Source organism: Phyllopteryx taeniolatus, chromosome 3, assembly GCF_024500385.1.
Source record: "Phyllopteryx taeniolatus isolate TA_2022b chromosome 3, UOR_Ptae_1.2, whole genome shotgun sequence".
NCBI classification, from domain to species: domain Eukaryota; kingdom Metazoa; phylum Chordata; class Actinopteri; order Syngnathiformes; family Syngnathidae; genus Phyllopteryx; species Phyllopteryx taeniolatus.
In genome coordinates this window covers 9,903,908-9,931,568 of record NC_084504.1, presented here as the reverse complement: position 1 = coordinate 9,931,568, position 27,661 = coordinate 9,903,908, and the positions used below count along the sequence as shown (strand labels likewise).

At 38.1% G+C, this 27,661-nt stretch overlaps 1 protein-coding gene and 1 long non-coding RNA gene across 4 annotated transcripts in view; one reads left to right on the top strand and one right to left on the bottom strand.

The window, feature by feature from the left end:
- LOC133474838 (uncharacterized) overlaps nucleotides 1-27,661 on the bottom strand; it is a 47,512-nt gene that overhangs the window by 8,712 nt on the left and 11,139 nt on the right. The window contains exon 1 of one of the 3 annotated variants that reach the window (XR_009787640.1): nucleotides 7,437-7,505. The exons of 1 other annotated variant lie outside the window; for it this stretch is intronic. This is a non-coding gene — a long non-coding RNA (uncharacterized LOC133474838). Of the gene's footprint in view, nucleotides 1-7,436; nucleotides 7,506-9,466; nucleotides 10,667-27,661 lie in introns of those variants that run through there. One more of the 3 variants, XR_009787641.1, reaches the window with a different exon arrangement.
- Nucleotides 139-27,661, top strand: rasgef1ba (RasGEF domain family, member 1Ba). Its single transcript, XM_061766899.1, has 14 exons — nucleotides 139-440; nucleotides 7,779-7,952; nucleotides 9,125-9,247; nucleotides 9,333-9,470; nucleotides 15,468-15,683; nucleotides 16,625-16,699; nucleotides 17,369-17,464; nucleotides 19,267-19,369; nucleotides 21,485-21,564; nucleotides 21,659-21,754; nucleotides 24,496-24,591; nucleotides 25,693-25,816; nucleotides 26,184-26,256; nucleotides 26,946-27,661. The coding sequence occupies exons 2-14, from the start codon at nucleotides 7,791-7,793 to the stop codon at nucleotides 26,968-26,970; spliced, it is 1,407 nt and encodes a 468-aa protein (XP_061622883.1). The 5' UTR covers nucleotides 139-440; nucleotides 7,779-7,790; the 3' UTR covers nucleotides 26,971-27,661.

Genomic DNA, 27,661 nt, shown 5'->3' with positions numbered 1-27,661 from the left:
TGCGAGAGTGCTGGAAAAACCTATGGGGAAAATAAGACAATAGAAAGAAACAGAAACCAACTGGAGAGGAGAGGGGGCGTGACAGGGCGGTGTTCCTATACTTTGATTGGCTGCCCGGCTCACACTTAAAGCCCCGAGTCCGTGCGGCGCTCCATAACCCAAATCGAGCCAGAGAGACGCACGGGAGATATTACTCTTTCACGCCGGAGATCAGGCGCCTTCACGCGGCTTCCACGCCGCGGCCAACCGGCTGACTTGTCTGGATCTTTTTCTTATTATTTGTCTGTTTTTTGTTTGTTTGTTTTTCTGGTTGCATTGTCGGCCTCGCTGGTGCTTTGACTCGGACGGGAGGTGGACAAAAGTATAGGGACACTGTGAGGGATTTTTTTTTTTTTTTTTTTTTTAAAGGGGGAAAGGAAGCACGCGCACCTGGGACCGAGGTAACCTAAATACACTTATTTGTATGTGCGTCAGTACGTCTGTGTGTAAAATAGTTTAGGATTAAACAAATGAAACTAAAATATCCAGGAAATGGAATGTAACGGAGAAAAAAAAGAATACAATAATAACTACAAATAAATACCAAGAGTGTAGGAAAAATAGTGACAATTTAAAATAAACATCAAAATTGGAAAGAATAAACTCAAAGAAGCAACACATAGCAAGTACCATGAGGAGAAAACATATTCAATAAAAATACATAGCAAGTGTGAAAGGGGGAAAAACTGAGTACATTTCAAATACCAGGGTGAAGGAAAAAAATTAAGAAAAATTCTGAATAAAAATAAATGTATAAAAAATAATCAAACATGTACCAGTGTGCAAGAAAATTAAGAACAAAATAATCCCTCATAAATAACATGAACAATAATTAGCAAGTACCGGGTGAAAAAAAACAACAAATAAATGGGGGAAAAAATCAGGCTGGAGGAATGAAATAAAAGTATGTAAAATATAGTCAACAAATAATTTGTGTGTTTATGCTTTGCACCTTTCTTTTAGGTTTATTTTTTTTTCCTGCAGTAATGGCAAATTTATTGACTAAGTGCCTCTTTGGCCCCTTTGGGCCTTGTTCTGACCAAGTGCAATTGACTTGTATTCACAAACAAAAGTCAGTTTTACTATGATTTCAGTCACTGGCGCTGTGTCTTCAATGCTAGTGCTTGTTTGGGTTTGGAGCCACAAAGACAAGCACACGCACACCTTCTGGCTAAGAGGATTCCCGCCACTTCTCCTGCAAGATCAAACTAATCCCTAACGTCATCTTGACTTGTACACCTTTAAATTTTTTATGGTTGCAAAATGCTGAACGGGGTACAACGTGATTGTCTACCTTTACGCATTTCCAGTTATCATTTGTGTGAAGGTAGAACTTTTGTATTCGATCTCATTGGAGTGCACAGTGGGGTGTGCCTAACGTTGTGGCCAGTGGTCTGTGTACATCAATTCTAAGTAGTACATGGAGGGTGCCAAGTGGGCCCCATTGTGCTCATCCACCACTTTGCATTTCTACTTATCTTTGGATCAAGATGGACTTTTTGATGGCGCATTTGCCTTCAATCGCACAAATTTTTATTATTATTATTATTTTATGATCTATTATACTCATTCCTCTGATCGCTGAAGTGGAAATGTACTCATTTTTAATAACATTTTAATCAAGCTTACTTTCACATTTAAATATATAACATTTTCACTTTAAATGTATTTTAATTTAAAAACTAGAATTTTAAATACAATGTACATATTCCTTTAAAATATTGTAATTAAAAACTTTATTTTTTATAATTTTTAAATATGTACATTTGTTAAATTATTATAATTAAAAATAAACTAATTTACACACACTACAGATTCATTTGAAATGTATTGTTTTAATTCAAACTTCATTTTAAAGTGTACATTGTTTTAAAACATTTAAAAAATATTTTAATAAACCTGTTTTAAAATTTAGACTTAATTGATTATTTGAATTAAAATTATTACTTAATTTTAAATTATGTAAACATTAATCATTATTTATAATGATTAAAAACGTAATAATATATATACATATATAATATATATAATTATAAATAATAATAAAATATAATAATAATAAAATATAATATTAATAAATATAATATATATTATATATACATATAATTAATAATATAATAACTTAATAAAAATAAGAATTTAAAAAAATCATAATTTTTTTTGTTAGAATTAAAATCTTAATTGTACCTTTAAAAGTAAATTGTGATTAAAATTGTATTTCTCATTCAAATTTGAATTTAAAACTATTTTAAATACTTTCAGTGTAATCTGCATTTTCTTTTGTTCCTTGTAATGTACATTTTTATTCAAATTGTATTTTTAATTAAAAAAATATTTCAAATAATTTAAACAAATTTACATTTTATAAATTTTAATTAAAATAATAATAACAATAATAATCATGCATTACACTTACATCGGGCTTTTCTAGGCACGCAAAGACGCTTTACAACTAAGAACTGAAATTGAAATGAAATGTACATTTTCATTTAAAATATGTTGACCTTTAGCCGGACTATTGTATTGGATCTTGTATTGTGTATCTCAAAACAATAGCCTGTCTGTAAATTTTTAATAGGTTCACAGATCCTGTTCAGCATACTGTTAATATTTAAGTGTATCAATTTATGCGACTGTATAAATGCATTGGGGATGCTAACGTAGCGCTGTAATTGGGTTTTCATGCAGATGTCCTCACGTCTGAAAAGCACGTGGTAGTTTGTTTTTGTGTGCAGCTGAAATGTGACCGTGAGTCACTATCGTGTTTTTGTGTGCAGCTGAAATGTGACCGTGGGTCACCACCACGATAGTGGCGCATGTTGTCTCGTTGCCTGATGGGGGCGCTGTTGTCGCCACCTGGGTGTGAAATGCCAAGCTACGCTGAAGTTGGGAATTTTCGCGCTGGCTTTTTACGACTTTAATGTAGTGTTGGACCTGTTAGCTGCTGTTTGCTTGCGCTGCCTTCACGTGTGAAAAGTAGAAGGTCGAATCAATAAAAAGCTAAATGGCTAATAGCAGCACAGTTGGCAATTGCGAATGTGAAACTAAAACGTGTGACACAATGAGAGCGTCTGCAATTTAAAAACAAATGTAAATACATTTACAACTAAGAGAAATTTGAAATTCATCCATCCATCCATCCATCCATCCATCCATTTTCTGAGCCGCTTCTCCTCACTAGGGTCGCGGGCGTGCTGGAGCCTATCCCAGCTATCATCGGGCAGGAGGCGGGGTACACCGTGAACTGGTTGCCAGCCAATCGGAGGGCACATACAAACAACCATTCACATTCACACCTACGGCCAATTTAGAGTTGTCAATTAACCTACCATGCATGTTTTTGGGATGTGGGAGGAAACCAGAGTGCCCGGAGAAAACCCACGCAGGCACGGGGAGAATATGCAAACTCCACACAGGCGGGACCGGGGATTGAACCCCGCTACTCAGAACTGTGAGGTAGACGCTCTAACCAGTCGGCGACTTTGCCGCCGAAATTGAAATTAGTTTTTCAATAAATTCGAAAAGAAATGGCCAATTTAATCTTAAAATTTTAAATATAAAATTTATAAGAAAAATGGTCTAATTAATCCTCTTGAAGCAAAAATGTAACAGTTTATTCAAAGTGAAAAATAATAAGAAAAAAACTTGTATTTTTGGTAGTTGAAACATTTAGAATGTTAGAAATAATTAAAATGCATTTAAAATCCTGACATATATTCAACATCCAAGGTAATAGTGTTTCTGAAAATGGAAAATGTCTCAAATTATTTAAAAAAAGCATATTTACAATTAAGAAAAATATTCAAAGTAATATTTTGATTTCTATTTTCTTAATAATTCATTTTTATTTTGAAACTAAGAAAAAAATGTGTACCAAAAAATTAAAAATGACTCGTGTCATTTGAAAGTGGATCCACTTCACTTTCAGATCCGTTTTGGTTCCCAAAGACAATTTAAATGATCGACACCATTCGGAGTGTTCGTGGGGAAATTTTGGACTCATCATTTGGATGCTCCAAAATTGAGTCCTCCCTCAAACGTTTCCAGTTGGTTCAAAATGCTGTCGCTCGCCTCTTAACTGGAACACTTAAGCGGGAGCACATAATCCTTAAAACTGGCTGCCTGTGCACTTTAGAGTTGGTTGTTTTTAAAGTGCTCTATAAATAAAACGGAGTTAAGAGTTGAGTTGAAACAACTTAATTCAGTCCAAATTCATGTTCTATAACCCACTGTATCATATTTGTAATCATGTCGCCAGATGGCTTCACACAAAAAATGAAAACAAAGCCCCCCCCACACATTTAGTTTGTTTACTCTCAGCTGGCACCCTGCCAGCGAGCATGTTAAATCAACAGCGGCGTGCCAAAACACCGCTTTTGTCAGTCTGGAGGACATGTGGCCCACCCCAAAACCCCCTGTACGCCCACCCCTGACACCGCCACCACCCCCTGAACTGGTAGCCACATGCTAATTGCCTTACTGCTATTTATTTGATTTCACTACCATTTTAGCTTGTGCGTGACCAAGAGCATACCGACATGGTCTGTAATTTTTCATATTTATTTGTCCTTACAGTACATGGCATACTTTAAAATAACATCAGTTTGTCATGAGTATCAAATATCCATCAGATACTATTGAATTAAATGGCGACTCTTGTTGTAGTCGTCGCTCGGCGTTATTGACCTGTACTCTGTGATACTTTAGATCAAAGTACGACACCTGATCCAAACCAAGGAGGGGGTGTATGCGTGTCTGAAAAGCACTTTTATCTTCAGATGAGATCATCCTGCCTCGGCATTTTGGAATTGTTCTCGTTTGTTCTCCTGAGTGATGTCACACATGACATTCCCTTTTGGCTAGTTCCACTCGATGGGATCAAACAAGCGGTGAGCAATGTCGCGCCTGATACTTCATATCAGTAACATTCACGTCCAAGAAAATTCAGCCCCCGGAGCCAGTTTTACTTGGCAGCATGAGATTTGATTGGTGTGTCTATCATGAGTACATCCACACACAACTCTCAAGAGGCCAGGCCTGAGAAGCCACAGGAGGTCTGCCATTTTGGTTAGAAGCATACATCATTGTTATTATTATTGTTATTATTATTTTAAATTGCCGTTTTCGTTTGAAGCAGACATTTTACGGCCAATTTTTTACATTTTTCATGGGCCCTTAGGATGTTTTGAAAAATTCCAGTTTCATGTAGCAACATAGGCGCCACGGTGACCGACTGATTAGCACGTCGGCCTCATAGTTCTGAGGACCTGGGTTCAAATCCGGCCTTGCCTATGTGGAGTTTGTATGTTCTTCCCGTGCCTGCTTGGGTTTTCTCCAGGTACTCCGGTTTCCTCCCACATCCCCAAAACATGCATGATAAGTTAATTGAAGACTATAAATTGCCCGTAAGTGTGAATGTGGGTGCAAATGGTTGCATTTTTTTTTTTATATATGTGCCCTGCGATTGGCTGCCAACCAGTTCAGGGTGTACCCTGCCTCTCGCCCAAAGTCAGCTGGGAAAGGCTCCTGCATGCCCGTGACCATAGTGTAGATGAGCGGGATGGAAGAGGAATGAATGAATGAATGTCGCAAGATGAAATTTGGTAAACATGTCGATAATCAGCAGACCAACAAAAAAGTCTCAAGAAGCCATGCCCAAAAAAACTCAGGAAGTCTGCCGTTTTGGTTTGAAGTGACCATTTCAGGGGTTCTTCGATTTAGTTTTTGAAAATTCAGCCTTCAAGCCTATATCACTCAGCTACATAAAATTTTGTAGACTGGTCTAGCATGAGCACACCCCCAAAAAAGTCTCAAGAAACCATGCCCGAAAACACACAGCAAGTCTGCCATTTTGGTTTTAAGTTGTTATTTTAGGGTCAATATTATCATTTTCAGGAGTCCTTTGAATGTTTTGAAATTTTATGGTGCTAAGTGAAACTAGAATCGGGGGCTGAATTTTCAAAGGACAGAGACCCACAAAAAAGTCTCAAGAAGCTATAGCTGCAAACACACAGGAAGTCTGCCATTTTTGTTTGAAGCAGCCATACTATTAATTTTGCTTCAAAAACCAAGTACTCCTAGAAATAAATGCCTCATTTGAACAGACACAACGTGATTAAACAAACCAAGACAACACACACACCACAGACATCTTTTAGTTTCACACACACACCCTCACATTAAGTCCACGTGCATCTCAGCTATTCACGAACACAAGGACGGGACATTTCCATGAGAAAAGAGAGTAACGGGCGGTGGGACCATCTGCTGCGCCATGTGGCTTCCATGCTCACACAGACTGATAAAAACACTTAATGCAAAAAAAACAAAAAACAAACTCCATCTTTGTTTCCATCATAGTCTTTAAGTTTAGCATGTTCGCGTCGCCAGATAACAGACATGGTTTATTGTTGCTGCATGGTCGAGGACACCGGTGATAAAAAGTGTAACGAAGACTAAGAGACAGCTGGATGTTCGTTTTGTTTGTTTTTAAAAAAATAAAATTGAAGGTATCATTAGTTTCTTAATTGTTAGCTAGCTAACGTTACTATGTTGTTTTTGTCAAAACATTGGACCTTGATTTTTGTTTTAAGTATAACTATTGTCCTAAAATTTCACTTTTTTTTTCTTTTCACATAACACATTTTACATAAAAGGTATTGCCTTTGTTCGCCGATTTGTTGCTTTGTTAGCAAGTACGGTTACACCAAAATGAATTCCACCCCCCCCTTATTTAAGAACAAATCTTGGCAAAAAAGTTGAGAGGTAATCTTCTCTCTGGCTGTTTAAACCACTTTGCCAGCCGTTCAGTCTACTCCTTGTTTTGTAATAAATGCTGTCAAAAAAATGACAAAAAGCAAAACTCACAATACAGCAATTTTAACATAACGTCATCTGATTCTCAATTGCGAGCTACAGCAAACATTTGAATAATTAAATCCGACAAACTAACCTTATGGGGTTTTCATCTCAAATCTGTTGTAATCAATTTATTAAATTATTATCGTACATTGAATGCAGTTCCATCTAAATCACGTTTGCAAAACCAGAGTATTTTGGCTTGCTGATTGTTTGTTGATCTGTTAACAAGCAAGATTTTTGCGAATTTGCATCTGAATTTTTTACTACGAAGCGTGAAGACATTCTTTTTTGGTTTACTTTGTTAATGATCAAGACTTCTGCAAACCTTTAGAAGATTTTGGGACAAACCTAGGCAGAAAAAAAGTAAAAATCAAAGAGTAATAACATTGTCTCTTTTGCCATATGAATCATGACTTTTGAGACATTTTTAAACATTCTGAACTGTACGTCATGCGTGTTTAAAAGTTCCACAGTACCAAATACCAAACACTGCTTATAAGCAACACTGTTTTCAACTTTCAATCTTTTGTCATTACCAGTCTTTCTTCAGCCACCTCAGTTGTTTTGTCTTCTTCGGGGCGTCGACCGACGCTCGTTTAGCTTCCTGCGGTTCTCGACGAGGTCGTGGAGGGTTCAGTTTCACAGGATGGCTCTGAGGCATATTATGGGTAATCTCTAATCTGGTGTGGTGTTCCTCATCCTGAAGACCATGGTTTTCCTCTTCAGCGCTCACGTCCAAACAAAGCAAAGCCAAAAGGCAGTTTGTTTTATAACGCTCCACTGTGCGTCCCAAACAAAAACGTCTACGCTGGCTGTTCATTTTTTGACCATCCTGCGTCAGCGTCTGCGGTTCTGACCCGCTTGTCTTGCTTTTGCAGGACAACAAAAACATGCCTCAGACGCCACGCAGCACTGGAGGCTACAACAAAAACCTCTACCAGGCCAAGGAGGAGGTCTACTCTGGACTCTACTACCATGACAACAACCTGGTGTCCGGATCCTTGGAGGCCCTCATAAGACACCTGCTCCCCACCGTCGACTATTATCCCGATGTGAGTATTATCTGACTGTAAGGGGTTTTTTGGGGGGGCGGGGGGAAATCGAGGCCCTGAAGCCTCTTTCACTTTATAGCATGAAATATGGTAGGTACGTCTATGAGATGAACCCCAAAAAAGTTTCAGGAAGATATGCCTTAAAAGGCACAGGAAGTCAGCCATTTTGGTTTGAACGAGTCGTTTTAAAATTCTCATAACTCAACTCCAAAAATGTTTTGAAAAGTCAGCCCCCGAAGCCCGTTATACTTAGCAGCATGAGATTTGGTAGGCATGTCGATCATGGGTAGACTCACAAAAAAGTTTCAAGAAGCCATGCCCAAAAAGACCCGGGAAGTCTGCCATTTTGGTTTGAAGCAGATGTTTTGTTATTCATAACAACCGCAATAGTAATAATTTAAAAAAATCATTGAGTTGTATCAAGTAACATGAAATTCGGTAGACGTCTATCAAAGTCTCAAGAAGCCATGCCCGAAAAGTCTGTCATCTTTGTTTTAAATGGCCATGTTTGGGTTCATTTAGTCCTTTTCAGGGTCCTTTGAAGGTTTTGAAAATGTACCCCCCAACAAGAAATTAGATAGATGTCTATAATGAGTAGGCCCAGAAAAAAAAGTCTCAAGAAGCCATGCCTGAAAAGACAAAGGAATTCTGCTATTTTGGTATAAAGTGGCTGTTTTAGGCTCATTTGGGCCATTTCCATAGGCTCTTCGGACAAACCCCTTCAAGACAGGTTTTGAAAATTCAGCCCCCAAATCCAGTTTCACTTAGCAGCATGATATCTGGTAGACATGTTTATCATTACTTGATCCACAAAAAAGTCTCAAGAAGCCACGCCCGAAAAGACACAGGAAGTCTTCCATTTTACTTTAAAGTGGCCATTGTAGGCTCATTTTGGCCATTTCCATGGGTGCTTCAGAAAAACAGTTCCCAGAGAGTTTTTGAAAATTCAGCCCCTGAAGCCAGTTTCCACTTAGCAACATGGCATTTGGTAGGCATGACTATCATAGGTTGACTTGCAAAAAGTCTTAAGAGGAGCCACACAGAAAACACACAGAAGGTCTGCAGCTTTGATTTGAAGTGGCCATTTTAGGCTCATTTTAATAATTTCCAGGTGTCCTTTTACTCCTTCAGTTTTCTCCATTTGTGGCATGAATTTTTTCCTCCCTCCACAGAGGACGTACATCTTCACATTCCTGCTGAGCTCTCGCCTCTTTATCCACCCGTACGAGCTCATGTCCAAAGTGTGCCACCTTTGCATGGAGCAGCAACGACTTGGGGATCCCCAAGCCGATAAGGTGGGCACCACACTCCCGACTGTGGATGTAAACCGTTCCCGTTAAGCGTTAATCTGCAGCTCACGGATCTTTGGTACCGTTCCAGATACGACTCAGGAAGATAGCTCCAAAGATCCTCCAGCTGTTGACTGAGTGGACAGAAACCTTCCCGTACGACTTCCGGGACGAGCGGATGATGCGCAGTCTGAAGGAGCTCACGCACCGGCTCTCCACTGGAGACGAGGTGGGTACAGTAAAAACCTGATCCTAATGCTAAGCTAGCCTGCTTGGTATATTTATGGCGCTTAGCCATAGAACAAACCTCGTAGCTCGAGCATAGTTGTAGCTGTTAGCCATCTATTAGCACAAATTTACTGGTTAGCAGAGCAATGTTTTTAGCCTCCAGTTGCCAAAGAAATGCAATGTCTTTTTTTTGGGTCTGTGTGGGTTAGCATAGCATCACGAGCTAGCATATTGCCACCCAGTTAGGACAAATTCATAAGTTGGCCATGAGTCACTGATTAGCATTGTGCCACCAGCTATCAAAGTGTCAGCAGTTGGCATTCATTTGTGACCTGTTAGCATAGTAATATTGTTAGCATGGCTTTACAAGTTAGCATAGCGCCACCCCATTAGCACATAGGCGTTATTAGGAATCCGACTCGTGGTCTAGGCATGATACGCCCTGCTCCAATATGATTGGCTGCAAGACACGCCCTGCTCCAATATGATTGGCTGCAGGACACTCGCCGCCGCGATATGATTAGCTGTTGTATCCCGGTAGGACATGCCCTACTGCTTACAGATGGGAAAAGAAGTATGTGACTTCAGTATGGTGGCGTTTATTTAAATTACTACTAATGGTAACCCACCCTAATCCTAACCCTAACGCATCGTAGTCCAACCTAACCATAACAAACTTTGTTTTTTTTAATTTTGTACAAATGTGATACATATTTGGAAAGGTCATCTTGTTATATCATCATAGTCTGTCCTTCCTGTGATGCAGGAGCCAATCATCTTATAGTGGGGCGTGTCCTGTCTAGAACCTGAGTGGGATTCCCAATAACGCAGCACAGAGTCATTCGTTAACTCAGAGTCATCACCTGTTAGCACTGACATAGTGTCATCGGTTAGTGTGGACCCACCGGTTAGCAGAGAGCTGACCGTTAGCCTAGCATCATCAGTCTGAGTAGAGCAACTAGTTAGGACAGAGTCAGCAGTTGACATTGAAACACCGATTAGCATTGTGCCACCTGCTGGCACAGAATATGCAGTTGGCATTATTTTTGTCTCCAGTTAGCATAGTGCTACTAGTTAGCATAGCATCACAGTGTCACCCTGTTGCGCTTGAGTCACCAAGCCAGTTGTAGTGTTGTCGACAGTCCTTCTTGTGTCTGTGTGGGTTAGCGTAGCATCATTGGTCAGCTTGCTGCGACCCTGATGGCATAAGTCAGCAGTTAGCATTACTTTGTTACTAGTTAGCATAGTGCCAACTATTAGTATCGAGTCTGCAGTTAGAATTGTCAGCCTTGAGTCGTCAAGTCGATTGGAGTGGAATGAACTGTTTTGTTCAGTCCATGTGGGTTAGCATAGCATAGTGCCATCGACTGTAGTGTCACCGATTTGAGCCTAGAGTCCTTTTTAATAAAATTAATTTCTAGCTCTATTGTTGGATTAGCAAAGCATCATCTGTTAGCATAGCACCACCTGTTACCTTTGTGCTACCAGTTAGCATAACTTACACAGGTGTGTGACTTGCTGGGTGTTTCTATCATAGGAGCAATTTTTTTGGATGCTGACAATATAGCAGCAGCAGGATCTTGCAAAGAGCAGATGGAGAAGGCAAACATCCATCTCTCGCCATGCCAAGACCTCTTCCCTTCCATTAACCACTAACTCCATGCAGGTTTCACATCACTCGTCATTAGTATGGAACCCATTTTCATCTCAAAATCAACACGTGATACATTAACAGCAATGTCATTCGATGGACGCTCATTCCCAGACGCGGAAGTCTTGTCTTTTGCATTTGCTACTACATATTTATACATTTGTCACTTTTTGTCTAATAATGTATTTAATAAATTAAAAAAAAACAGTATTTGTACTTTCTTGTATTCATTCATTTATATGTATAATCCAACATTTTTAAAATGTTTGTTTTATACAATTTTAATTAGTTTTTATTTAAAAGAAAAAAAAAGTATTTTTCGGTACAATTTAACTTTAATTTAATATTTTAAATGTAATTTAAAAAACAAACATTGGACATATAGACATTACATTGCATATAGACATTATATTGCATTTTTTGCAAGTTTGTGTTATGCAACTTTAGTCATCTCTTTGTACATTTTTAAAAAAAGTCTTGTATTTGTACAATTTGAAGTCATAATTCTTCCAACATTTTAGAATGATCATTTTTAATATAATTTGTATAATTTATGTAATTTTTTATTTAAATATCTTACTGAAAAAAAATGTAACTTTTTTTGGTACAATTACATTTATTGCAAATTGTATTTATGCAATTGTAATATTTTTATTTGTACATTAAAAAAGGTTTTGTATTGGCAAAATTTTAATCTTTTTTAAAAAACATTTTAAAATTGTTTGATTTTGTAGTTATAATTTTACTTTAAATATTTTTGTATATAATTTCCCCCCTTTTCATTTATATTAACAATACTTACACAACCACATTTAATACAATACTTAAGCACTGTGACAAATTGTAGAATTTAAATTTACAATGAATAATGGAAAATTAATAAACTAATTCATCCCTCCATCCATTAATTTTCTGATCCGCTTATCACCACAAGGGTCGCGGGAGTCCTGGAGCCTATACCAGCTATGACCAGGCAATTCATGGCTACAAAAACAGTGTGCACTCCTTAGCCATGTTTTTGTGGAAAAGGGATGTAGCTTTAAAAAAAAAAAGTTTTGTAATCACAAGACAAGTGTAATATGAATAAAATAAAGCATCCTTTTAGAAGATGCTTACAGCGTACGCGTGAAGTTCTCACAAAAGTTCAAACGTTGCCTTGAGCTAATCCTGCTTATCACATTTGTCTTTGTTGTTGTCTGTTTGGAACATTTTGTGCATCTTGTGAGGGTGAAAGAAGGATCGGGAATAGAACATCTGCTGGGATGTGCATCCAGACCGCACTGCTTGAGTACTAAGACTGTAATTATGGATGTGGTGGGATAAATGGAGAGAGAAATGGACAAAATGTGACCTCCTTTCGTGAGTCTCTCCTTGCTTTTTTTTTCTTTATGAAAATTATGGAACAGATGCTTCCCACTTGTTTCTTTCAACGCAAGCAAAACAATTCGTAAATCTTTATACTTCGGCTAATTTTGATTTCCAGGACCAACACACGATAATGTTCGCCATCAATAAATAAAAAATAAAAAATCTGACTTTAATCTTGTAATATGACGACAGATTTTCTTCTTTACTCTTTTAATGTTTTGACTTCCATGCCCCATTAAAAATACAATATTAATATTGTAATATTACAACATTTTTAAAAAATAACGATTTTAATCTTTTAATATTATAGCATTTTCTTTCTGGGGGGAAAAAAATTAGGCTGGATATTTACTTTCATATTACAACTTTTTATTTCAAAATAAATACAATTTTAATCTTGTAATAGTAGTAAGACTTTTTTCCGCTATAAAATGTAGGACTTTATTGTTGCAACATTATTAAAAAAAGGACTAGTATTGTAATTTTTTTTCCTTACAAAAATCAGACTTAAATCTTGTAATATTACATTTTACAAAATAAATGTGACTTCAATCTAAGTTTTTTTCCCTCAACTTCAATCCTTGAAAAAAAATATTTTCATATTGTAATGCTATGACTTTTTTCAAAACAAAATCCTAGTTCTATCTTTTAAAATTGCTTTTGTTCTCGGTAAAATGACTTTCTTGTAAATAAAAAATTAGATATATTGCCAGTTTTATTTTGTAAATTACAATTGTTTGATAAAATACAATGTTACTCTTGTAATATTTAAAAAAATCTTTTTAAAATTGGCTGTTTTATCTTGTAATACTTTGACTTTTTTCGTTACAAAAATACAACCATAATCTTTTAAAATACTAACTATTCCCTTGAAAAAAAAAATGTTCCCAGAAAATACTTTTCTCGTACCATTACAACTACCTCTCTGCAACATTGTTCGCCTCTAATAGCATAGTGGGCTAAGTCGAATTTAATAGTTCATGAGAAAGCATGAAAAAACAACAAATTCAAAAAAAACAAGAAGACTTCAATTTCCTCGATTCAACCTTTGCGGATTACAATGACCTGGATGACTGACAATCTACACGGAAATAGACAAATAGCATGTTTTTCCCCCCCAAAGCCATTCATATTGATATTGTGACAGTAAGTTAAAAATGACTTAAACAGTAGTTAACTTTTTACTCGGAAATTTTAACGTTTCACTCTTTTTGCCGTTTTCAATGACTAAACTGTCTTGCGATTGATGGGAAATCAGCGGGTGTTGTTCTTTTCACTGGAGGTCAGCTTGAAGTCATCGGTTGTTTTGTCTCATGGCACTGGAATCCAGTCTCGCCACGCCTGATTGGCTCAAAATGTCATCACATCGTCACACCCTGAAAGGAGTTGCGGCTGTTCCTCCCTGGTGGAGGTTGTTGTTGACGTTGTTACGAGGGTTTGTTTTTGCAGACTTTGGAAGCCTGACTTGGCTTAAAGTTGTGCAGGATGTGGTGGTGAGAAATCCATAAAGTGAAACATATGTGCACCCCCACCCTTTTTTTAGTCCCCCCTTTATGTAACCAAGTTAAGTGTGTCAGTGCGGGAATGGTTATCTAATCTTGGCCTCTACAGAGTCCAGGCCACCAGAGCCTCTTTAACCCCCGAAGCCAAGAAGTCAAAGGTACATCTGTCCACTGGAGAGGCCTTACCGATCCCGACAGGAAGGAGCTTGCATAACTGACCCCGAGGACACCGTTGCGTTACACAAACACAGACGGTGATGTGTTGTGCGAGTGGTTTTTGTGGTTTTGGCCCAGCTCGGTTCACATGTCAGCGCTCTCAGAGTATCCTGGCGAAAAACAAACGCCCTCAAGTTTCTTTAGGGAGCCGTGGCTTTGCCATTAGTCCAAAACAACTTGGGCCGAGCCAAAAGGGGAAAGGCTTGATGCTGGCTAAAAAGGTTTTGGATCAAGTCAGATCAGCGCTAACAGAAAACCAAACTTCCATACATTACTAAGAAAAAAACTCCTTCATATTCATGGTTCAGCATTTGCAAATTTATCTGTTCGTAGATTTTTTTTCTCCTAATTTTGGGAAGGATTAGATAAACCTGGAATTAAATTTCAACCCTTGTATTCTGCGATCTGTTTTTCTGAAGGTTCCTGGGCAGTGGCGGCTAGCTAACAGAGGGCAGGAGGGCGCCGCCCAACCACTGGCGGTGGTCATCCCATTACTTCCCTTTCAAGACAAAATTAAATAAAAATAAATCTATAATTTCTGTCCACTGCTGTAAATGCTATTTGTTTATTTCACGTTTTACCATTTTGAATGTAAGTTTGCTACAATTGTTAGCTTGCTGACTTAGTGTGGTTATGCTTACTTGATACAGACGAGTGAAGATGTCACTCTTGTTAAAAATCATTACAAAACATCATTGTAAATATGACTCAAATTTTGGTAATGTATTTCTGTGTGACAGTTGTTTAGTGTGAAACAGTATGACAGTAAGTTGTTGTTCTTGTGGTCCTTGGTTGGTATCCTACACGGTACCCTTGACACTTGACTTTTACAGCCCGGGAATGTACCTTGTACCCTTTTTTGGCTCCTAGGGAAGGTCCCAAAAAGTTTAAATTGTACACTGTAGTACAGAAATTGACTCCGACTGTGCCTCTCTTTCATTGTGGTCTGTTGCTAAGGTAACATTCTACAACAGGGATATTCCAAGTGTAGTAGCTGAAAGAAAAAAACAGATCAGTTGTATTTAATTCAATACATTTGCATGGAAGCTTTAAGAACTATTTGTTTTTGAACTTTTATTTAGGAAAAATTCTTATTCAACTTTTATATGCAATACATTTTAATTGACTCATCATCTTTTTTCAAAGGTTCTGTTGTCTGTGTAAATCTTTGATCACATCCAAATCCTCTTCTGTGGATAATCTGATTCCCGGAATAAAATGTAATCACCTAACTGATGGATGTGTTTCCCCCCACTGGCAGATGTACAGGAAGGCGGTGAGCCAGCTGAGCCAGGGTTTGATCCGGAGGCTGACTGTTCTCAGCCAATACGAGGAGGCTCTGGTCAAGATCAATGCCACAGTGACCGAGCGTCTTACCGTCCTCAAGGCCAAACCCCAGCCCGCCCTCCAGAGGGACATAATGTCCATCTGCAACGACCCTTTCACCGTGGCCCAGCAGCTGACCCACATAGAACTGGTGAGAACAAAAACTGGAGTAATGCAGACTGATCAGTGTCAAGGTTTTATTTGATCTGTGGAGTCAGTAAAAAATGAAGTGATCATTTAAGGGAGATTGTTGTGGTCAGAAAGGCTGTATGGTTGTCCTGAAGTTGACCCTGTAGTTCCTGACCTGGAAATACACCAAAAAGAACTCCTTACCAGGTTCATTTCTGGCCCGTCTTCCTGTCTCCCTGAGGCTACAATTTTTTTGGTACGCCTTGGACCTTGAAAACTTCAAATCCCAGTTGTCTGTGTGTAGTTTTAGCTGTAACCTTTGCCTTGTTGGTGGTCAAAGCGTTTTGAGGGGTTCTGCCCCTCCACCCCACCCCCCCTCTCCCACGGACCCTATTTTGGATCCCTAGCTTACAAACAAGACAACCTACACCTTTCTCGTACCCTAATCCCCAAACATTGAAATAATCATTTTTAACGCCTGTTTCTGTGCAAATCGTTCTTGAAACTGAACAGGAAACAGATAAAGAGACATTAAATTTAGGTTTTTGGTTCCTGTGTTTGGAACATTTCGCCTGACCTGGAAAACATCAGGAAAAAAAAACTTGGTTCATTTCTGGCTGGCATTTCTTTTTTTTTTTTTTTTCCTCCTTTCTTTTTTGCCTACATGCCCCTGTTTCCTGTCTGTCCTCAGGTTGATAACGCCCCAGAATTTTTAACCCATTTGGAACCATATCCTAGCCCCTCGCAACCCCCATTTTGGACCCTGAGCTTTCCAAAAAGATAACTCTTGTACACTAACCCTTGAAATGAACAGTGAAAACGTTAGTTCACATATCTGGCTAACTGTTGCATCAGTTCATCACCCGTTTCGGTCCAAATCACTCTTGAAAGTGAATGAGAAACTCGTAAAAAGACTGGTGGGTGTTATTTATGGATTTAGGATGTTGTTCTTCCTTTCCCCAGGAGAGACTCAGCTACATTGGCCCCGAGGAGTTTGTCCAAGCATTCATCCAGAAAGATCCGGTGGACAACAACAAGGTAAAAGAAAGCCTTTCCCTGAATAAATCAGCAGATAAGGCATCCATTATGCAATGTGGTGGCTGCGGTTTGACCCACTTTTCGGGATCCAGACGGACTTGGAGTTTACACAACGTAGGGGGGACTGTCTCCGGTTCATGCAGGGGTCGGGTGACACCAACAGACAAAAGAAATATCCGCTGCCGAGCTCATAAAATAGAAAAAAAACACTAAAACACTCTCACCCGGCAATTTCCTTCAAATCTCGGCGGGATCTTGAATTAGACGGGCATTGCTTAGCAACCACATTTGCTGCAGTGGGTAGTCAGTGGGGGTGGGGGGTGGGGCTAGTCTGTTCAGGCTCTCGAGCTGCTAGGCAACAGGCTGCTTTGGGATGCAAGGTAATGAAGGGTGAGGCAAGGTTGCCATTGTGCCTCGGGCCAGCCGGTCTCGTACCTTCAATGGGCCCAAAAAGTGGAGGGCGTCCCCCCCAAGGTGGGTGGAGGCCCCTCCATGGGGTGAATGGCGTAAGGCCAAAGGAATGTGCGGAATTAAATCATGAAGATTCCACACACAAAGGAATTATACTGGCCTCGATTGTTCTTCTGATTACACTCAGTGATGCTAAGCTAAGTAGCTAAACTGAAACTCAAAAGTATTTGTTGCTTTTTGTTGTTGTTGTTGTTGCAGAGTCGCTTCAGTGACCACAAGAAGGCCGCTAACCTGGAGGCCTATGTGGACTGGTTTAACAGGCTCAGCTACCTAGTGGCTACGGAAATCTGCATGGTGAGTGGCTACAGCTGTTAGCGCTCAATTCCAATGGTTGTTTTCAATGCTAAGTAATCGAAAACCTTTTTTCCTCCTCCCAAATCCAAATAGACTATATTGATGCTTAAATGTGTTATATTGATTTATCAGTTCTGGCTAGTGTTGGCAAATATTTAGCATTAGCTTTGGCGTTAATGGATGTTAATGTTGCCAAGAAGTAAAACCTTAATTTTTCCAAACCCAAAATTGTTTTAAGTTTGACTTTTTACCCGCTTTGTCTTGTATTGACATATCAGTTCTGGTTAGCATTAGCAAACCATTAGCATAAACTTTGCAGAATTAGCTTTGAAGCTAATACGCGATCGTCATTGCTCAGTAGTCGGAAATTGCTTCATTTTCAAACACTGAAGTTTTAAAATGAATCTTTTTCCCGCTTAAATTTCTTGTATTTACATATCATTCCTGACTAGCATTAACAAACATTTAGCATTAAGTATCACACCTTAGCTTTAAAGCTAATCGAGATCGCTGTTGAAAAACGCTTCATTTTTTAAAACCCTGAAGTGTGTGAAAATGCATTTATTATGATTATTATTTAATTATTTAGCATTGGCATTGAAACAATAGCTTTGGAGCTAATGGTTGTTTGTGTCACCAACTAGTTGAACAACACATTTTTAAAATTTCACCTTTTACCCACTTAAATCTCTGAGAAGTACAGGCAAACATTTAGTATTCGCTTTGAGACACTCGATGCAAAGCAAATTATCATTTTCATCGCTAAGTGGTCGAAATCACTTCAGAATTTTTTGTTTTACTTTAGAAGTTTTAGAATTTGTCTTATAAATGTAGCACTTTTGGTGTGCATTAGCAGACATTTAGCATCAGCTTTGACAGAACAGTTTTGGAGCTAATGGTCATTTGTGTCGCTAAGTTGTTGAAAAGCATGATTTTTTTAATTTTTATTTTTTTTAACCCTCAAGTGTTTTTAATTAGACTTAAATGTCTGAGGCATTTAGCATCAGCTTTGACACAACAGTTTTAGAGCTAATGATCGTTTGTGTCGTCAAGTAGTTAAAAAAGCATATTTTTTACAAACCATTAAGTGTTTTAAATTTGACTTTTTACTCACTTAAATGTCTGAGTAGCATTAGCAAGTATTTAGCATTCTGTTTTAGACATTAGCGGTGAAGGTAATGGTGTATTTTCATTGCTAAGTAGTTGAAAAACCCTGAAGAGTTAAAATTGGACTGTTTTCTGACCCAAATGTCTTGTATTGACACGTTATTAGGATTCCCACATAGCTTCCAGGCAGGACACGCCCGACTCCAATATAACTGGCTCCAGGACACACGCCGCTGCTCTATGATTGGCTGCTGTATCCTGGTACAACACGCCCTCCTGCTTCCAGACACGAAAAGAAATCTGACTAAAGTGTGGCGGCCTTAACATGTTTCCCACTAAACCTAACCCAGGCTAATCCTAACCTTAACCTATCCTTAAACCGCCTTAAGCCCCAACCCTCGCACCTAAACCTAACCATAACAAACTTATTTGTTTTTATTTTGTACAAATATGATCCATGTTTGGGATGGCCATCTTTTTACATTTGTGTCGTCTGCCCTTGCCGTGATGCAGGAGCCATGTTTCAGCAGGGGCGTGTCTTGCCTGGAAACTCTGTGGGAATCCTAATAATGCTATATTGACATAGCACTCCTGGATAGCATTAGCAAACATTTAGCTTTGAGATGACTGCTTTGGTGGTAATGTTCGTCACTAGCAACTGTTCTGAAAGTGTTTTTGTGTTGTTTTCTTGGCAGCCCGTGAAGAAGAAGCAGCGTGCACGGGTGATGGAGTTCTTCATCGACGTGGCACGTGAATGCTTCAACATTGGCAACTTCAACTCCCTCATGGCCATCATCTGTAAGTTGATCATCTACTGCGCACCCCTGTCCTCATCCCGACAGTGCACTGTCTCGCTTTATAATTTTTGAGGAAGAAAAAAAAAAAAGTAATAATGATTATTAACCAGTCCCCCTTTACATGTTAATTCCCATATAGCTCCACAAGTGTGCGCATCACAATTTGGGATTAATAATGATGGAAAACGTATGAAGATGAGATTCACACACTTGGTGGTAACCTTAATGTTTGGTCAAAGGGTGGTCCCGGCTTTAGGAGGAGGGGGTGTGATGCGTGTGTGTGTGTGGTGGTGGGGGGGGGGGGGGTGGCGAGCGGGCATCTGGTTAGCCTGCGCTATGTAGGATAGGTTGGGGGTGCACAAAGAAAGCAGATGGTCAACTGACCAGAGAAAGTCCGATCGCACGGAAGAAGGGGTCAAGATGTTTTTTTTTAGGGTGGGGGTGTTGAGTGGAGGCGGGGCCATTTGGACAACAGCTGTTCGTTCGCCAATTAATGACTGAGTGAGACGCAAACAAAATGTCTCCTGGGAACCAGTGGTGAGCAAAATTTGTGAAGATCAGTTTTTCCCAGACTTTTTACTCAGTCAAAACCAATGCCCAAAGCCAATAAAGCCATCGTGCTTGGGGGTAGAATAAGGACATGTCATTATTATTATTATTTTTAAACAGACTAACTCGTAAAGAAAGTGGAGCACTTTAAATTGGAAATGCACTACCCGGCCGTAGAGAGTGGTTAGGTAGCGTGCTCTTAAGTCTGGTAATTCTCAGACCTTAGGAAAGAAGTTTCCATTCAGATCATTTCCCCCGTTTTAAGGCATGTTTTAAATGTTTTTTTTTTTTAGGTTAAAAACAATATGTTATAAAGGAATTGGGCATATACAGTGGTGCCTTGAGATGCAAATTTTTGTTCCGTGACTATACTTTGTAATTCAAAACACTTTAAATATCTTTCCCGATTGAAATGAATGCAAATGCTGTTAATCTATTCCAGCCCCCCCCCCCCCCCCCCAAAAAAAAAAAAAATAATAATTTTTGTAATGCCATTAATTAGGAAAATAGCAATGCATAATGTTGTACATTATCCAAACATACAGTAATGACATAATTAAATGTAAGAATTAAACATTATGCCATATGTTTTGCTTCAATTCAATAGACATTGTGCCGCTACCTTCTGGTGTGCACGCCTTGGCCATCGGGGCGCAGTATAAAACAGATATACTGTATATGGAGACGGTCACAACTAAGTTCAGTATGCCAAAGCAATATTAGTCGTTTTTCGCCGAGGATAAAGAAAACATGCCTGTGAATATTGTTGTTTTGTCTTCATGTTGTTCCACATTTTTATGTTCAAGTATCCATTCCTTTTAAGGGTTATAACACTGCGACACCGATGCTGTTAGTTAGCCCGTCTATGGAGTTTTGAATTGTGTGTTAGCATTAAGCTAGTGGACTTAAGTAAGCTTGTAACTTGTGGTTGTTTTAAATATACAACGTATAATTTTCATTTTGTTCTGTTTAGTTTGCCTGTAAACTAAACAGCTTGAAGTCTCATTTTTGAAGAATTGTTCATTATGTACCTAACTCCAGCTGATTGTGAAGAGAGTTCAGTTCACTGCGCTCTTGTCTCAAATTTTTGGTCGAAAGTCAAAGCAAATATCGCAAAAATCATAAGTCAACGCAAAAAAACTACATGGTGTTTTAATTTCATTTTCTCCTACAAGACAAACATCAGAACATCCACTGCCATCACTGTCTTTTTATCCTTTTATATATCATGGTTATGGTTAAGGTTAGGATAGTGAGATATTTTATGGGATCCTAGTGAGGATAAGCGGTAAACAAAATGGATGGATGGATTTAGTTGACACTGAATAATGCATAAAGGAAATGCGGTGCTTTCATTTGGACATGTACTACTCCCTCATAGAGGGAAGTCAGGAAGCGTGCTATTAAGGCTTGTAACCCCTGTAAAAGCCATCACATGTCTAATGATGCGCACCCCCTGTACCACAGTTTGGGAATCCCTACCTTGGAACATCAAGGCTTTCTGAAAAAGTTTGTATGTGGCCATGGCCATGTGTTTGATGTGGCTGTATAATTTTTTTTGTTCCAGCCGGGATGAACATGAGTCCCGTGTCCCGCCTCAAGAAGACGTGGAGCAAAGTTAAGACGGCAAAGTTTGACATCCTAGAGGTACGCCGTATTTTTGTCATCTCCTTTCCGTATAAACGCAACATCCCAATACTTTTGTCCACATGGTTTCTTTGTAATGCATGTGTCTCCACAGCACCAGATGGATCCCTCCGGAAACTTCTACAACTACAGGACGGCACTCCGTGGCGCCACCCAGAGGTCCATCACAGCCAACAGCAGCAGGGAGAAGGTGAGGACCTCCTTTGTCAGTTCATGCAAACATTGGCGTGTCAGAAACATCTACTTTAGGGCTGCAGCTATTGAAAATGTTTAAATTGGAGTGTTCTACCGATTACTTAATCAATTCATCAAAAAATGATTTTGCATTATTAAACATAACTCCCGGTGCTAGCTGCAGATATTCTTTTGGTCCCCTTGGAGTCGCAATGGAGTCTCTTTTAATGGCTTTTTTCCCCTCAATTTTTGAGGGTGTACAAATGAAAGGGGTTACGCCATCTTTGTCTTCAGCCTTTTACATGAGCGTTTCCCCCCAATTTTACATATTGTAGGGTGTGTGTGTGTGTGTGTGTGAAGGAGAAGGGATGCACCATCTCATTCTTCTGCCTTTAAATAGCCTTTTTGTTTGCTTTTTTGAAGGGTGTGCAAAAGAGAGGGGTGCCATTTTTGTCTTTTGTCTTTTAAGTGACCTTTTTTTGTTCAATTTTACATTTTATTGGCTATGTGTGATGAAGGGGTGCACCATCTCGTTCTTCTGCCTTTAAATGAGTTTTGGCATTCCTTTGTTAAGGGTGTGCAAAGATTGGGGGTGCACCAGTGCTGTTTTAAGCCTTTCAAATGATCTTTTATTTAATAAAAAAAAAAAGTTTTTTGGAAGAGGAGGTATGCCAGCTTGTCTGCGTTTCATGGGCTTTTGAATTATTTTAGGGTAGAAGAATAAGTGCACCACCTCAATATTCTGCCTTTAAATGTATTTTTATTTTTAGCGTGTGATTGCGGAACGGGGTTCGCCGTCTCTGTGTTTTGCATTTAAATAGGCTTTATTTTTATTTGCATTTTTTAGGGTGTGTGTTGGAAATAAGTGGTGCACCATCTTGTACTTCTGCCTTTAAATGGCTGTAATTTTGTCTTTTAAATTTTTCTTCCAAATGGGCTTTCATTTTATTTTGCTGGTGTGTGCAATGGAGCATCATCACTGTGTTCTGCCTTTTAATCGTTGTAGTTTTTATTTTACTTTTTTATCCCTTCTCTTTTTAGAATGTGAGCGTGCCTTCTTGGACTTTTGTCTTTTAACTGGGCTTAGTTTAAAAAAATGTTTTTGAGGAGGTGTACAATCTGTCTTTTAAATTATATTTTCTTTTCAAAACATCCTAAAACCCGTTTTTATTCGTTGACTTTCGTGTTAATAATTGTTGTTTTTACTTCACTGTTATTTTTTTTTAACTACTCTCAGTGTTTTTTTTCCATATTTTTAGAGTGTGCTCTAACTTTTGTAGCAGCGCACGCCGTTTAATATTGTGACACAGTTGGTGCACCCCCTTTGTTTAAATTTTTTCGTAGGACACAGGTGCGCCATTTTTTTTCTTTTTTTTGCGGGTATGTGCGAGGGAGAGGACTTGGGACATTGCATCGTTGTCCGTCACGTCGCCGCTATCGTTGTCGTCCGGAAAGTCAGGACAGAAGTGTGTTTTGAGTGGTTGCTGTGGCCAAGTTGTAAACTGGTCACGCTGTGCTTCGTCTTGGAAAAACAGACATGGCCTCCCTCCAGATCACATAGCGAATGTTAGCAACATGATCCGGCTCGCTTGTTGCATAAGTAAGATTTTTATATAAGCGGCGTAAGTTCCCTGGGAGGAATGTTTGATTTGTTTGTGGAGATTGGGTTACACAAGCAGGCGAGAGGTCGGGGGTCACCAAGTGGAAAGTTCCAGCATCTCTGGTATGTGCCTGCTACTGTCACCTCTCACCCGAGGGAGGAGTGGGTTACTGGTTCCCTACAGACCTCCACAGTGTTGTTTATTTTATTATGATGATGATGAAATGTTGTTGGTGGGCGACTGGTTAGCACATCTGCCTCACAGTTCTGAGAACCCGGGTTCAAATCCCTTTGTGGAGTTTGCATGTTCTCCCTGTGCCTGTGTGGGTTTTCTCCGGGTACTCCGGTTTCCTCCCACATCCCAAAAACATTCATGGTAGGTTAATGGAAGAATCTAAATTGCCCGTAGGCGTGAATGTTTGTTTGTTTATATGTGCCCTGCGATTGGCTGGCAAGCAGTTCAGGGTGTAATCCCGCCTCTCGCCCGATGATAGCTGGGATAGACTCCAGTGAGGATAAGCGGTACAGAAAATGGATGGATGGATGTTAAGCGTGTTAATATCATTAATAGATTTACTATTATTTAACAAAAGATTATTGTTCAATTTTCAATATTTTTGTTTTAACATTTAAGTCATGTCTTAATTTAAAATGTTTTAGTCATTTAAAAAAATGAATACATTTTTCAAAAATTAATTTTTTCTATATGCGAAATATGTACTTTTAGTACTGTTATACTTTTAAAAATTATATATTGCTATGAAAACGCTTGATTTAGCGTAAAAAGAACGGATCAAAGGAAAGTTACTTATCATTAATGTGTTGTTGTTGTTGTTCTAACGTGTACCAAGGTTGCTTTGTACGACGATAATTGGCAGTCACTATGTTGTTGGTTTGTTTTGTAGTTTGGTCGTGCGGCAACAACAAGGCGTCCGCTGCGGTTACGCAACATGCTGTCCTGTCATGCTGGCTTTTCTTAATAATAATAATAATAACAGCAACATGTATCCCAAACACGCACGACCTCGCTGGAATGACACAGCCACCATGACTAACACCATGACACTGATGACAAATGACCTCAGTGTTTGAGCTGGACACTTTATTAAATCAAATATGTAAATTAAATATGAATACATTGCAATTTTCAATTCCAGATCGTCATCCCGTTCTTCAGCCTGCTCATCAAAGACATCTATTTTCTGAACGAAGGCTGCGCCAACCGGCTGCACAACGGACACGTCAACTTTCAGGTGACCAAAAAAATGGGGCTTTTATTTAGCTGGTTTACTCCAGTTTCTTGAAATGCCAACTTCCCTAAAGAATGCCTCGTAATAGAAAAGAGAAGTCACGCGCACAGTTTAGTCACACTTAGGGTGTTTTCCACTCGTTTGGAGATTTTGTGATAGTCATCGTCACTTTATTTTTATTACCTTCTGCCTGTTTGTTGATGTTAACGGGATTACACAAAAATCAAACATTGGAATTCATTTGATGAATAAATCATAACTTTACTAGGAAAGTCCATATTTTTGGGGGAAAAAAGTTGTGATTTTACTTGACTTAAAATTATGAGACAAAAGTCCAAATAGTTTTTTGGGGGGGAGGAGTATTTTCTTAAGACAGTTGTAAAATTGGATCATAAAGTCAGTTTTATTTATATAAAAAAAAAAAAAAAAAAAAAATTATTTTATGAATTTTGATTTAAGTCAAAATCACTATGGGAATAAAGTCTTCATTTTATGAAAACATAATTATGAGCAAAAGTCTTAAATATTATAAACAAAGTTCTAATTTTATCACAGATCTTAAAATTCTGTCAAAGTCCTACTTTTGAGAATTTTTTTTTAGATCTAACAATTATGAAAGTCATCATAATTTTATGAAAGTTAAAATTTTTCAAGACAAAATCTTAAAATTATAAGAAAAGTCCTAATTTTATGGAAAATAAATTTGTAACTACAAGACAAAATCTTAAAATTGAGAATAAAGTCCTAATTTTATATAAAAAAAGTTGACATTTCACAAGAACGTACGTGAACAAGTTATCATTTAATTTCAGTAATATTATAGCTATTACAGCTAAATTTTACAATTATGACAAGAAAGTCATATGAGAAAAGGTTGTCATTTTACAAGAGAGAAACTCTTAAGTCTGTGAATAAAGTCCAAATTTTACGAACAAGTCATTTTAAATGAAAAAACACAAAACCATAAAGTATAAATAAATAAATGAATTGTCATTATTTTACAGAAATAAAGTGCTATTATTTGGAGAAGCCATTCATGTGTATGCAAGTATGAACGTCGAAAAGCAAATTGTGACTTCGATGTTTTTATTTGCTCTATTGTAGAAATTGTGGGAATTGGCCAAGCAAGTGAGCGAGTTCATGAGCTGGAAGAAGGTCGAGTGTCCCTTTGACAAGGACCGCAAGATTCTGCACTATCTGCTGACTGCGCCCGTCTGCACCGAAGATGGTACGCAGGACACACACGCGGTTAGCACACAAAAGCGTCCGATCAGCGTCTCACCAGAGACCTGACAAAGATGCGTTGCCTGTGAGCGCAGGTGATGGGGAGCATCCTCAAGTCTAAACATACAGTGGCTGTAAAATGTCTACACACCCCTGTTTAAATGCCAGGTCTTTTTACACCCAAAGAATTGACCTTTTAATCATTAACAGAACATTTTCACCATTAATGTGACCTATAAGCTGAATTGGAAAAAGACTTGTCAGGAAAAGCCTACTAGAACATCTGAACTTTATTTGGGGTTGCTCAGAGGCGCTTGAAATGGTGCCAGGTGTGAGCTAATGTTTATTCCATGATGTTTTCTTATTTGTAGCGTTATATCTGGCATCGTACGAGAGCGAAGGTCCCGAGAACAACATGGAGAAAGACAGATGGAAGTCGCTCAGGTAATCATTTCTTTTAATACTAATGACAATATATAATAAAAAAATCTAATTGACTGAAATTATATAATATATATTAGTTATATTAAATATACATCATTTAAAACTAAATAGTCAAATTATTCGTAACATATTTGTTTAATGAGTTTTTGTTTTTATATCAAATTATATAGAAACTAAATATTAATGAATGAAAATAATATATTTATAGTATAAAACAAATACAATGACAGTAGCATATAATAAAATGCAATACATGCATACATTTACTTATTTTTTTAATATGTACACACACATATGTTGGTTGAAAGTAAGTAGTAGAAAGTAAAAAAATATATTTCTACCAATTACAGGAGGCATGTTTACAAATCGCAAAATGCAAAAAATATGTACAGGTGAAAAATGGTTTGAACCTTTTGTTCGATTATTATTGTTTTAAATATACTGTTTATGTCTCTAAATACACAATTTAAATTTATTTCTTATATATATATATATATATATATATATACTGTATTTTTACTTTTTTTTAAAGTGCTCTATAAAAGTTGATAGATAAATCTAAATATATATTTCTATATATTATAATTATAAAAAAAGCAATTAATACTATAGTAAACACTGCTAATAATTTGGAGTAATTGATAGATTTGTTGAATTTACCTGAATTTTCTTTTCTTCCATCTTTGTAGATCCACGCTGCTAAATCGAGCGTAAACGTTCAACATGAAGAAGACCCCAGACGTCCCAAAAGAGACTTAAAAAAATAAAAATGAAAAAAATGTAAAAAATAATTATCCTCCGTGTCTGCGAGGAAACCACAAAAGTTATGTTTTGCATTAGCGCACATTGCTACGACGCAATTGCCGGCTTTTTCCACCTCTTTGTAAGACTTTTCTAGTCTCCTTTTCTACGATGCTTTCTTTGAATAGGTGGAGCTATGCGCTAGCTGCTGGTTGGCTAAAACGTGCCACGTCACTAAGCTAAAGCTAGCTGTTATTTTTTTGTCGTTTTTTCCGACAAATTAAATGCGCGGGCTGCATTTCAAAGACGCCTCGGATGCTAATTTAGCATGTTAGCGTCACAACACAGTGGATAAGCTACATGCTTTAGCATATTTTATGCTAATTGTTATTGTCATGTTTTCCCCTGCTCGTTGAGTTGTTGAAAAAACGTTCTTTACGTAATGAAAGTTTTGTGTCTTTATGTGGAGTCCCCACGTCGATATTTACCTTATTTAATTATGATGTCAATGAGATTATGATTTCACGTTAAAATTCCTGTGAATCTTTTGTTTGATGTTTTTGTGTACATGATGCCTAATTTTTCCATTTATTATCCTCTCGAATGTAAAAATGATTTTGTTGTCACTAAGAGCAAGTTAATAAAAAAAAAAAATGCAAAATGA